This window comes from Hevea brasiliensis, chromosome 12 (genome assembly GCF_030052815.1).
Source record: "Hevea brasiliensis isolate MT/VB/25A 57/8 chromosome 12, ASM3005281v1, whole genome shotgun sequence".
Lineage (NCBI taxonomy): Eukaryota > Viridiplantae > Streptophyta > Magnoliopsida > Malpighiales > Euphorbiaceae > Hevea > Hevea brasiliensis.
Window position 1 is genome coordinate 25,461,698 of NC_079504.1, and position 13,208 is coordinate 25,474,905.

General features: G+C 32.3%; 1 protein-coding gene across 1 annotated transcript; it reads left to right on the forward strand.

Moving 5' to 3' along the window:
* The first annotated feature begins 382 nt into the window (after positions 1–382).
* LOC110640525 (G-type lectin S-receptor-like serine/threonine-protein kinase At1g34300) lies at positions 383–3,266 on the forward strand. Its single transcript, XM_021791852.2, has one exon. It carries the CDS (start codon positions 531–533, stop codon positions 3,042–3,044), a length of 2,514 nt encoding a protein of 837 aa, XP_021647544.2. The 5' UTR covers positions 383–530; the 3' UTR covers positions 3,045–3,266.
* The last annotated feature ends 9,942 nt before the right edge of the window (positions 3,267–13,208 follow it).

Sequence of the window (13,208 nt, forward strand, 5' to 3'; positions counted from 1 at the left end):
AGGTAAAACTTGTAAAACTCGTAAAGTTTGAGTTTTTTTTTTTTTTTTTTTTTTTTTTTACAATTTGACCTAAATAATAATGCATTAAATCACATTATATATTTTTAAAATTATTTTATTTAAATTAATTAAAAATTAAAAGAAAAATTGCAAATAATTGGGTATGGTTGCAAATAATTGGGTAAAAAAAATTAAAAAAAAAATATTAGTTCGTTATGATGTAACATACATTTTTCAAAGTGAGTAGGAAAATTATCTAGCAAACCGAACCCCACACGGCAAGAAGAAGAAGAAGAAGAAGAAGAAGACGAACAAGAGTTTCCTCCGGTTCGTGAAGGAAAAGCACCAAACAAAATCAAATAATTACAGAAGAGAGAACGAACAAAACAGCAATCGTCCAAAGTCCTTCCTTCACTCCAATCCCTTGCTCAGTCAAAGTCTTCCCTTTCATCCTCTTCTTCCTCCTCATTAACTTATTTTAAGAACCCATCACTCTGATAACAGTGCCTGCACCTGCAACTCACTCAGAAATGGAACTCCGATCTCTGATTTTCCCTCTTTTCTTCTCCTTTCTCTTCTCCATTTCCGCTGCTCAAATTACGCCCGGCTCCTCCCTGTCTGCTTCTAACCCAAACCAGACTTGGCTTTCCCCCAACACCACATTTTTTGTGGGATTTGTCCAGGTGGATTCTGGCTATGTCGCCGCCATTAACTACTTTGGTGGTGTGCCAATCTGGACCGCTGGTGGCCCTTCCGTTTCCGTTGATTTTGATGGAGCCTTTCATTTCCGCTCTAATGGTACTCTCCAACTCGTCAACGGCTCTGGTGCTGTCGTCTGGGACTCCAACACTAGCCATCTTGGTGTGACCTCTGCCTCGCTGGATGATTCCGGCAATTTAGTCCTTCGTAATCGCAGTGGTTTTTCGGTGTGGTCGAGTTTTCAGAATCCCACGGATACCATAGTCCCAGGTCAAAATTTCACGGTAAAACAAGTTCTTAAATCTGGTATTTACTCATTTCAGCTTCGTAATTATGGAAATCTCACGCTGAGATGGAATGATAGCATAGATTACTGGAATCAAGGTTTGAATTCATCTGTTGGTTCTAATTTGAGTTCGCCAGTTCTGGGATTGCAGCCAATTGGGATTTTATCCATTTCTGATTTGACTTTAACTAGTGCATATATTGTGGCTTATAGTAATGATTATGCAGAAGGCGCTGACATATTGAGGTTTTTAAAGTTGGACAGTGATGGGAATTTGAGGATTTATAGTTCTGCTTTAGGTAGTGGAATAACAACTATGAGATGGGCAGCTTTGGCTGATCAGTGTCAAGTTTTTGGATATTGTGGGAACTTGGGGATTTGTAGTTACAATGATTCGGGTTCGAATCCCATTTGTGGATGTCCATCTGAGAATTTTGAGCCTGTTGATGTGAATGATAGTAGAAAAGGGTGTAAAAGAAAGGTGGAGATTGAGAATTGTCCTGGGAGTGCAACTATGTTGGAGATGGATCATGCCAAGTTCTTGACCTACCAGCCTGAGATATCCTCTCAGGTTTTCTTTGTGGGAATATCAGCTTGTAGGTTGAATTGTCTTGTTGGAAGTTCTTGTGCTGCCTCAACATCTTTGTCGGATGGAACTGGGTTGTGTTACTTAAAAACATCAGACTTTGTTAGTGGTTATCAGAACCCATCACTTCCTAGTACTTCATATGTCAAGGTTTGTGGACCGGTGAAACCAAACCCTACACCTAATTTGCAAATTGATGGAAATAGCAAAAGTAGACTTCGGGTTTGGCTTCTTGTTGTTGTTGTTGTGGTTACCCTTGTTGGTTTGGTTGCTATAGAGAGTGGTATGTGGTGGTGGTGCAGTAGAAATAGTCCCAAATTTGGCAGTTTGTCAGCTCAGTATGCACTTCTTGAGTATGCCTCTGGTGCGCCTGTGCAGTTATCGTATAACGACCTGAATCGTGCAACAAAGGGATTCAAGGAGAAGCTTGGTGCGGGAGGATTTGGAGCTGTTTATAAAGGCATTCTTGCTAATACAACAGTAGTTGCAGTTAAGCGGCTTGAGGGAATTGAGCAGGGTGAGAAACAGTTCAGGATGGAGGTTGCTACTATAAGTAGTACTCACCATTTGAATTTGGTGAGATTGATTGGATTTTGTTCTGAGGGACGGCATAGGCTCTTGGTCTATGAGTTCATGAAAAATGGGTCACTTGATAATTTCCTTTTCACTCCAGCTGAGCAGTCAGGGAAATTGTTGAGCTGGGAGCAAAGATTTAACATTGCCCTTGGTACTGCAAGAGGAATCACATATCTTCATGAGGAATGTCGAGATTGCATTGTTCATTGTGATATCAAGCCAGAAAACATCCTCTTAGATGAGAATTACAATTCCAAGGTGTCAGATTTTGGTCTTGCGAAGCTCATAAATCCTAAAGATCATAGGTATAGAACTCTCAGAAGTGTAAGAGGGACAAGAGGGTATTTGGCACCGGAGTGGCTTGCGAATCTTCCCATAACTTCCAAATCTGATGTTTACAGTTATGGTATGGTTTTATTGGAGCTAGTGAGTGGAAGAAGGAATTTTGAGGTCTTCGAAGAAACAAATCGGAAAAAGTTCTCTGTGTGGGCTTATGAAGAGTTCGAGAAGGGTAATGTGAATGCCATTGTGGACAAAAAGCTTGATGATCAAGATGTGGATATGGAGCAAGCAACAAGGGCAATTCAGGTGAGCTTTTGGTGTATCCAAGAGCAACCATCTCATAGGCCAATGATGGGAAAAGTAGTGCAAATGCTAGAGGGAATAACAGAGATTAAGAAACCACCCGCTCCGAAGGCAACAACTGAAGGCTTAGCTTTTGGCACAAGCATCAACATGAGCAGCAATGGCAGTACTTTCTCAACCTTTGCAGCTTCAGCTTCTGCCCCAGCTCCGTCATCATTTTCCTCATATCAGACTACTGGAGTTTCGCCTTTGCCTTTGGGGAGGAATATGGAGGGGGCATCTTCATCACCATTGGGTTCTGACCTTAACTGAAACACCTTTTCATACTTGCAATTCATTCACAACACTGAGAACCCCGCAGCCCCAAAACTTTTGCCGGTGAAATATAAATACAATACATGATCATGATATAATCTTTGTAAAATGTTGTTCTTATTCTAAAGTGTAATATATAAATTTGTAGGATTGAGGCTTTTTCTTCACCAGTTTTCTTGTTTATACAATTTCATTCCAAATATAATGCTTTTTTGCTCATTCCATACCATGCAGATAGATCTGGTGTAAACCTTTTCTTTCCTTTTCTTCTGGGTATGAATAATCCTGCAAAGGGCACAAATGATTTTAACTTCAAATATTACAGAACTTTCTTGGATCTGATTTCTTTGTCCAATCAAATTGCCAAAGTTTTGCAATTTTAAAGTTAGTGAACATCAATTAGATACTTTGCCTTGTATCAACTGACATCTCAATTCATCACTGATAGTTGATTCGACATTTGCCTTATGATCAATGCAAATTTAAGTGTAGAGGAGCTAAATTTTAAATAATCATAAAATTCATCATATAATAATAAAAAAAAATCCTCAAGTACCGTGATATTTGTTAGAGATCATTTTCCAAGATGGGATATTTTTTTCTGGATAAAAGGAAAAAAAAAAAAAAGGTGGGTCTTGCCTATTTTAAAAACAAAAGGGGATTTCTTGTCATGAAGAAATATAATAAATTAGAGTGTGATGAATGAAGCACCAAAGACTTCAGGATAAGGTTTTGTCTGAACAAAAATTAGGCCACGTCCTGGAGTGTGTTGGCAGTGGGGCTCTGTACCTTTTTGTTGACTTAGCATCAAGTACTCCGTGAATAAAAATTAGGCCACGTCCTTGGTTGGCTTCTGTAGGGCTCTGCCCTTTTAACTTTTCATTTTCAAGTTTCCAACTTGACATACTTTCCAAGCGTAGGCCCAATTCACGTGCCATTCACGAGGAGTTTGATCATTTGTCGTCAGCGCGTGAAATGCCGCATGCTGCCAAAACACATCTAAAATAGAACAATTCTTTTCAAACTGCATTTATTATGATATTTAAAAAAAAAAAAAAAACTTTTTACATTTTAAATAAAATTTCTTCTCAAGAAATCATACTATACATTAAGTTTGACAATTATTAATTAGTATTTAAAATAAAAATTATACTGTTCGTTTTAACAAAAATGAATTTATGTTATTTTTCATATATCTCAAATTATATGTAATTTTCTTTTTGAAAATATAATTTTTATGATGGATGCAAATATGCACTATTAAATATTCTTTAAAATTTAATTAATGTATTAAATTAAAGGGAGAATTATAATTTACAGTTCATTAAACGTAATTTATAGTTCATTAAATGTAATTTAAACCTATTTAGCATAATTTTTCATATATTTTATCGTTAAAATTGTTATTCCTCGTACTAATTAATTGTATAAAAAAACTCCTTAATTAATGCAAAAAATAAAATCAATTAGTTTTAAGAAGAGTTTATTAACATAAATTATTTAAGCTCCATTGATTTCATTGAAAATAATTTATAAAAAAATATTCTTCATAAAAATATTTTTTTATTTTTTAGTTAAAATTTTAAGTTAATAATATATATTTATATCAAACATATATAAAAAAAGATACATTTGAATAATATTGTGAAAACTCTAAAAAATAATTTTCACTTTAAAAAAAAATTTTATTTTTTTTAATTATTTAATTTTTTTAATAAAAATATTTTTTATTAATTTATTTTTTTAAGTACTTTAAATATTAAAAAATATTTAAAATATTTTTCACAAAATAAACCAAAAGTAAGCATGTTTTTGTGGGATAATAATAATAATAATAATAATAATAATGATAATAATAATAATAATAATAATATCGTAATTAACATTTGGAATCAATACATTAATGTGATTAAGAAATACTTATTTTTATTTGTACTAAATTAATTTTCCATATAAGTATTATCTGCACAAAAAAATGCCGCGTATCTTTGTGCTGCATATTTGAAATGCTGTACAAATTCATCAGTTTGTTAAATAAATATTATTTTTAATTAATTATTAATACATTATTTTATGATATATTTAAATATATTTTATAATTTATTTCTCGATTACTTGAGCAAATAAAGAATTTGCTTTTGTTTCAGCCAACTGAATTTAACTGACCACTAAATCGGTCTTTGAATCGATTTTTTACAAGAAATTAATAATTATTTATTTATATATTTAAAATGTAATAATAGAAGAAATCTATAAGAACGTTATTGAATAAATTTGATTTGGATGGCGTTTCAACTAAATATATTAATGCGATCACGAAGTTTAGCTCTATTTAAGTGTAATATTGAGAAACAGATTCATCTGTTAGTGAGTTGATTTTTCAGAATTTTATATTGATTGTAGAGTATACATAAATATAAATTATATAAAAATAAGAATTTTATTAAAATTATTATAATTTTAATAATAATTCATTTTTATCACTAATTCATATATCTATATTTTATATCTAACAAAAAAAAAATGAAGCATTAGGTTTCAATTATTTCATAAAAGATATAAGTTTTAGAAAATCTTGTTAAAAATTTTACGGAGTTTTTTTAAAAAAAATTAGTCAATGAAAATTTTTCTTTTTCATCAAAGAAATAAGATTAAATAATTTTATACACTTTCCTATCAAATACATTTATTAAAGAAAAATAAATTTATCAATAAATTTTAATTTAATAATATTTATTTTTAAAACTATAATTTCTCAAATTTAAATCTATTCAGAAGTGTAAAATAATAAATTTGATAAAAAATTATATAAATAAATCCTCTTTTGTTTATTGACTATTTTATATTTAAGAAATTATGAAAAATATGAAATTCATATGAATTTTGTGGTTTTTTTTTCTGAAACATGCCAGGGTTTACATTTTGTTATTGTAATAATATAATTAGGATAAATTTTAATAATTGTCTCTGAACTTATATAGTTGTAACACTACAGTTCTTTAATTTTAAAATGTAACATAAAACTCCCTAAACTTTTAAATTTTGCACAGTAAAATCTCTCTAACTTTCAATTACTGATTTTTCAGTTAGAAACTGATGTGAATAGCACTCGCATGACGCCTAGTCAACATTTGTCTCTCATCTCTTATGCAAAGTGAAAAATTATTCTCTCTACGTATGAAAAATTATTTTGTCTATAAAGAGAAAAATGATTCAATTTACACACGACTTGAGAGAGAAAAGAGAAATACTGACTAAACTCCATACCGGAACTGTCCAGGTCAGCATCTAACTGAAAAACTGATAATTAGATATTAGAGGGATTTTATTGTGTAAAATTTGAAAATTAATGGGATTTTATATTACATTTTTAAGTTGAGCAACTGTAATGTTACAATTAGATAAGTTCAGGGATAATTATCAAAATTTATCCAATATAATTAACTATAAAATTCATTTCATATGCCGTTACAGTTTTCTTTTTCTTATATGTTTTAAATAAAATTTTAAATTTTTTTATTAATTTTAAAATATATACTTCTTAAATTTATATAATTAAATAAAATACTAAATATTTTAGAAATATATTTATAAAAATTTAAGAAATAAATATTAGTTGAATATACCTAATATTCTCATCAGATAAAACCATTTTGTTATTAAAATCTTTTATGATTATAAAAACAATTTTGATAGTCTCGTCTTAATTCAAGTTAATTTTATTACCTTAATTTTGTTATTTTCAATTTGTCGTTTATTATATAAATATATATAAAAATTTAATTCAATTTTTTGAAAAAAAATTATTAGTGCCTTCAAAATTAATTCACTGAAATATGATTTAACTAACATATTAAGGATTTATATATATCAATTTTATAAATTAGTGTATAACATCTGATGAAGCATATTAAGAACTTTTGAAAAAGAAAAAAAAATATTCATGATATATAGCATACTATGAGGCACATGAATATTAAAAAAAGAATAATAATATTTTTATTTTTTATAAATAAAATATAATAAATTTTAAATAATGAATTTAATCATAAAAGTCTTAAGTTTAAATAATTAATTATTAAAGTAAATAATCATTTAAACATTAAAAATTGAGATAGTAATGACTACGACGACAATAGCAGCAGCAATAATAATAATAATACTTAAAAAAAATTAAATACTTAACATAAAAGATATACCGTAAATTATAAAGTCGATTTTTTCATAAAGAGTGGCACATATGTGGCAACCTTTTTTATTTATATATATATATATATAATTTTGAAAAATTCTTTTCTATACCAATCTTTCATAAATGCAGAGATATATCAAACATCATAGGACCATATATTAAATTGATGGAACTCACATTTTTGTATCTTGAAATCTTAATCGATAGATAAGTTTTTCTCTGTCCTTCTACCACCATTTATATAAATCAATTTCATTCATCCTTCAAACTCCAAGTTCTTGGCTTACCAGCCTGAGCTAACCTCTCAAATTTTCTTTGTGGGAATATCAGCTTGTAGGTTAATTGTCTCGTGAGTAGTTCTTGTGGTGCTTCAACATCTTTGTCAGATGGAACTGGGTTGTGTTGCTTGAAAATATCAGACTTTTGTTAGTGGCTATCAGAATCCATCACCGGTGGAACCAACCCTTCAGCAAATTTGCAAATCTGGCACCTTGGAATTGTAATTCTCATCTAAGAGGATGTTTTCTTGCTTGATATCACAATGAGCAAGGCAATCTCGACATTCCTGAAATGTTTCACACCCTGCTCAATTCCCTCAAATGGCTTTACTGCAACTACTGCTTCTTAGCAAGAATGCCTTTGTAAACAGCTCCAAATCCTCCTGCTCCAAGAAGAATAAGAACAACAACAAGAAGAAGGACATGCACGCAGTCTACTTTTCAAGTAACAAAGTCTGATGTTTTCAAGTAACACAACCCAGTTCCAAGGCGTTGAAGCGGCACAAGAACTGCTCACAAGACAATTGAATCTACAAGCTGATATTCCCACAAAGAAACCTGAGAGGATAGCTCAGGCTGGTAAGTCAAGAACTTGGATGTAGAAGGATGAATAAAATCAATTTATATGAAAGGAGGTAGTAGGATGAATTAGTTAAGTATAACCATACCATTAAAGATTAAGTCACTGTTTTACACTTTCTAAATTTATTAAAGAAAAATAACTTATAAAAAAATTATGCAAATAAATACCCATCAATTTATCCAATATTTTATATATATTTTTTTGTCATAAAATTGACAAAACAGCTCGTTTTCTTTGTAATGTCAATTTTGTGATCAATTTTTCTTCTTCATGCGTTGGTCGGCAGCTAATGACGCTAGCATTAATTAGGGTTTCCATCATTTTTATTATAATAATATCGTGAAATTCTTAATATCATTTTAAGAAAAATAAAATTCGTATAGTTCATTTTTCTTGATTTTTATGTTATTGAATTGAATGAAGGAAAGATATTTCATTATTTACAAATAGAATATAAAATTAATTACAAATTAATGTATTATATTTTTATATAAATAAAATTAATCAATTTAAAAAAAATAATATTTGAAATATTATAGTATTGACAAAGCATATAAGTTGGTCAATAAGAGGCTGTACACTCTGCTTTTTGACTCTGTATTTTTTTTACAAGCCCTATCATATAATTTTTAAATTTAAATCTCATACTAAATAAAAGATTTGCACATTGTAAAGCACTCATCTCTGCACTCTATTAAGGAAATAAACACAACAAAACTATAGCATATTCATTTGCTAAATTCTCTCTTGTTTTGTAGAGATGTGAATTGGGTAGTCCATGAAGTCACAGATAGAAGGCATTTATGATGCTTCTCCTTCTGGTTCTTGTAACCCATCTCTCCTCCTCCCTTATCCAACTTGAATTAGAGTTCTTAAATGTCACATTAATATCAACACAAAATCAAAATATTCAATCCAAAATAGAAAGGAAAGAGAAAGAAACAGGTAAAGAAAAGCCAAAATTAATAATTTCACAGAAATAGAGGAAAGCCAAACAAATCACTAGCATATCTTTTAAGAGGGAGAAGCATTTTCTCTTGAGGGTGGGTTATGTGGCCATTGAGGAGGCTAGAGAAGGTGGCCCATTTATTTCCCAAGCGAGCATGGGCTCTAATAGTGGTCTCGTCTTCTTCAGGTGAAAACGGCTTGGCCTTGACAATGAGAATTGAAGGTCGTTTTGGGTCGTTCTTGGAAGTTCAAGGAAAATCGAAGCAAGCTGAGAGTTTTGAGGATTATGAGCAGTTCCAAGCTTGACCCGGTCCAATTCAATGGCCATGCTAGCCCCTGGTCGGGTTTAGTGGAGAGGGTAAAGGTGGGAGCTTGAGAGGCTGTTGGGGTATATGAGGAGTAGAATTAATTCCAAACTCGGATACCGCTCGGCTCAACCCAGACCCAAACACTTGGATTGGGCGTAGACAAGGCTCAAGTGCAGAAATGGGCCCATTAAGGGGCCAAGAGGAGCATTTAACCTTGATATTTTGAAGAAAAAAAAAAAAAAGGGGTATAATAGCCCTTAAAATAAAAATAGGAGCTAACTTAACTTAAACTCCCCCAACTTTTAATAAATTAGCATTTAAGTCCTGTTATTTTTTAGAAATGTAGTTCTCAGCTTTTTAATTTTATAACAATTTTCTTATACAATTAAAATATTTATATACTTAACCTCCAAGATTAAATAATATTTTATCCTTAAATTTTTAGATAAAATTAATTTTTAATTTCTAAGAAAATCAAAGATATAAAGACTAAAATGTTATTTTATCTAAAAAATAGAAAATAAAATGAGACAATAAAGGATTAAATTTTATTTTTTAAAATAAAAATAATTTAATTCAATTCTTAAAAATCAAATATGTATATATGAATTTCACTAAATATTAATAAATTTAGTTTCCTCTAATAAAAGAAAACCCAACTCATTTCTCCTTAGATATATGATGTGTTTAGAATTTTAACTAACAAATATTAAAAAAAATTATATTAAAAATCTGTAACATCCCTAATTTTCAAATAATTATTTTATATATATATTTTATTCTAACCCTGGTATTATGGAGTTCGCGTATGTACTTTCATTTCGTGGAAATTCAATCGTCGCACTGATCTGCAATTTCAGGTCGAGCAAATAAGCTACTGGAACCATTTTAGAACCGAGTCAAGATTATAGGCTACCCCACCATTTTCAGACGTTCTGGACGCGTTCCAGTTGTCAGATTTGGTATAGTTAAACTCGAACTCTACATTACTCAATTTTTGCCTTGTACTGGGTTAGAATAAAATTTATAAAATATTCGTGGATGATAAGAAAATTACGATTCCTATTGCAATAGCCTTATAATATTGTTAAGGACCGCGGGACAGGTTTATAGAATTTTTAAAGTTAGTTTGGATAGTTTTTGAAAAATATTAGTTTTGAAATCTTATAATTGAGTTGTCTGATATTGTGATTATTGCTTGGTTTGGAGGGCCCAGGAGGGGCCATATAATGATGATGAGATATGGGTTGAGTTTAGAAGTGTTATTTGAACCATTTTGCAGGTTGGGTAGGTCATAGGTATAGAGGAGACTCTGCCGGATTTTCAGCACAACTTAGGGTGTCTGTGGTCTTTTCTAAATTTGTATTGAGTCAAATATATTAAATAATTGTAATGAAATTGTCAGGTGAGTCAGGACAGCCTTCCTCCTCCATCCAGCAGTCGCAGTGACCTCGGTTCAAGTTTGTGAGTAAAATATTAATTTTAATTGTAATTTCGATATTATTATATGTTCAAGCATGCCCATGCATCACTTATAAATATGCATCTATGTAGTTAAACACTAGGCACATTTTATATTGCATTCATAATTGTTGAAGTGTCATGGATGTTGTTTGTGGTAATTTAGAGTAGTGTGTGTGCGTGGCGTGCATGTGGTATAGTATTGGATATGGACAAGACGGGTAGACACGGCTTGAGAAACACTCGCTGGGACCCAATCCTTCGGGGTAGACACGGCTTGAGAGACACTTGCTGGGACCCCGCATTTGGTTTATTAAGTGAATGTCTGGCTTGAGAGACACTCGCTGGCAAAGGTTGGATTAAAAGCGCTATATAGGGGATCAGCTCTCATATATGTATTGCTTGACAGTGTTAGGTGTGTGAGTGCTCCAAATTGCCTTTTTGCTGTTATGATATGAAAATTATAACGATGTTGCATTTCACTCCACAGGGTGCATTAGCTTTAGATAGTTATAGAAATTATGATTAAAATTGGTATTTTACTCTCTGAGTTGAACGCTCACTTCTGTTCATCTATTTTTCCAGGCTACACGAGGATTATTTGTTGTGGCTAAATTGCTCTTCTTCTTCGCAGGTCCATTAATAGTATTTAATGTATTTTGTACAATTGAATTAAATTTTAGACTCCGCATGTGTTAGAAGCACTTATTTTTATTTTGGGCCTGTATTATAAAAGTTATGTTGGACCTGTAAAATTATTAACTGTATGCATAATGGGATTGGATGAGGGAGCTGAGCTTCTATTTGAGCTATGACATTTTGATTATGTGGAGGGTGAGCTGAGCTCCCCAATTTATTATACATTGTGTTTACCGGTCCGGTGAGTCAAAAATTTCCCGTTGAATGGTCCATTTTATGGTCAGACTCTGTCCGATTGAATTCTTGAAATTGGGCCCAAATGGGCCTTAGAGTTGGGTTGAGGAATTGTTAAACTTACTACGTGTCTCGAGGGCTTTAGGCTGGCCCAAGTCCTAGTGCCAGTCCGGCCCATAGGTTGGGTCATGACAAAAGTGGTATTAGAGCTTAGGCTTTAGATTCATGGGAAAGTGTGTACCTAGAGTTGTCACATGCGGAGTATAGGATTCGGTTTCGTCTTTTTCTGTAATTCTTCGTTTCTAGATTCTACGTTATTCCTCGGTTAATATAAGAGTGCTTTAGTTTAACACCTCAGTTTTTTGAAGCACATAGAAGTGTGAAATAGAGTTAGCAGTCATGTTGAGGTCTGCCATGGAAATACGTTCTCCAAGAAACACTATATTTCTATCAGTATGGGTCTAAGTGTTGTGCTTATCTGGTGCTAGGCACGAGTACATAAAGGTGAGTTTTGATAGTATAATTGCACTAGATAAGGGTGAGGATACCACTGCTGGCAGTCGTCAGTGGATGACCCAATCAAAGTAAGTTTATGATAATAGTAGATTCAAGAGAGATAAGAGATTAAGAGACCTAGTCTGTCAGGACATATCGCAGTAACTATACAATATTCTCGATGTTTGCTCGATAAGCTGCAAATTACAGTACCGATATGAGATTAATGTGTAGAGCTGCATGCATCCCAGTGGTGCTCCATAATGAGGGTGTTTGCAGATGGCCTCTGTTTTGGTACAATTATGACAGAACAGAGTTCTATATCTACAGAGGAGTTGGGAACTCCTGGTTAGGGATCTAAAGCTAGAATATCGAAAGGTCACAGTTGGGTGGTAACTAGAGTCAGTAACTCGATTACCCTAGCATGAGCTCAAGTTACGTCAAGAGTTGCCCTCAGACCAGAGGTTGCGAATTAGTTGCAAAGTAAGGGTGACATCTATAGAGTGAGACCAACTGGTCTTTGGGATGGAATTTTGGATGGTTTTTGCAGTACGACAGATGTTTTGCTTAGAGCTTAGTGAGAATAGTATACCTTGTGTGTATCAGCAAGGTGTAAAGTACAACCCTACTACCTAGGGAAGGTCGAACTATGAATTGATGATTTATAGAGCTATAATATGATAAGAGAGTCATTAATTTGACATGGTTTTGGCAAGGTGGTAAATGTAGTACCTTTGTTGCAGTAAGTTAGGGTATAGTCCTATCTTTTCAGAAGGGATCGAAGGTTATTACTGATAATGATGACTTATGGAGTAGTGTCCCAGATGGGATTGTAGCGTGAGATAGAGAGTTGTTAGCTCAGGTGTTCTGGAGAGGGTACAAGTTCCATGTAGGAATTATAAGATGTAAGATCAAGATGTATGTAAGCCTTTAAATTGAATGACGGGTTTGGATACCTAGTATTTTAAGTTTCAGCTAATTAAATGGATATGAAAAATTAGAGTTGCTACAGATCCCCTCCCT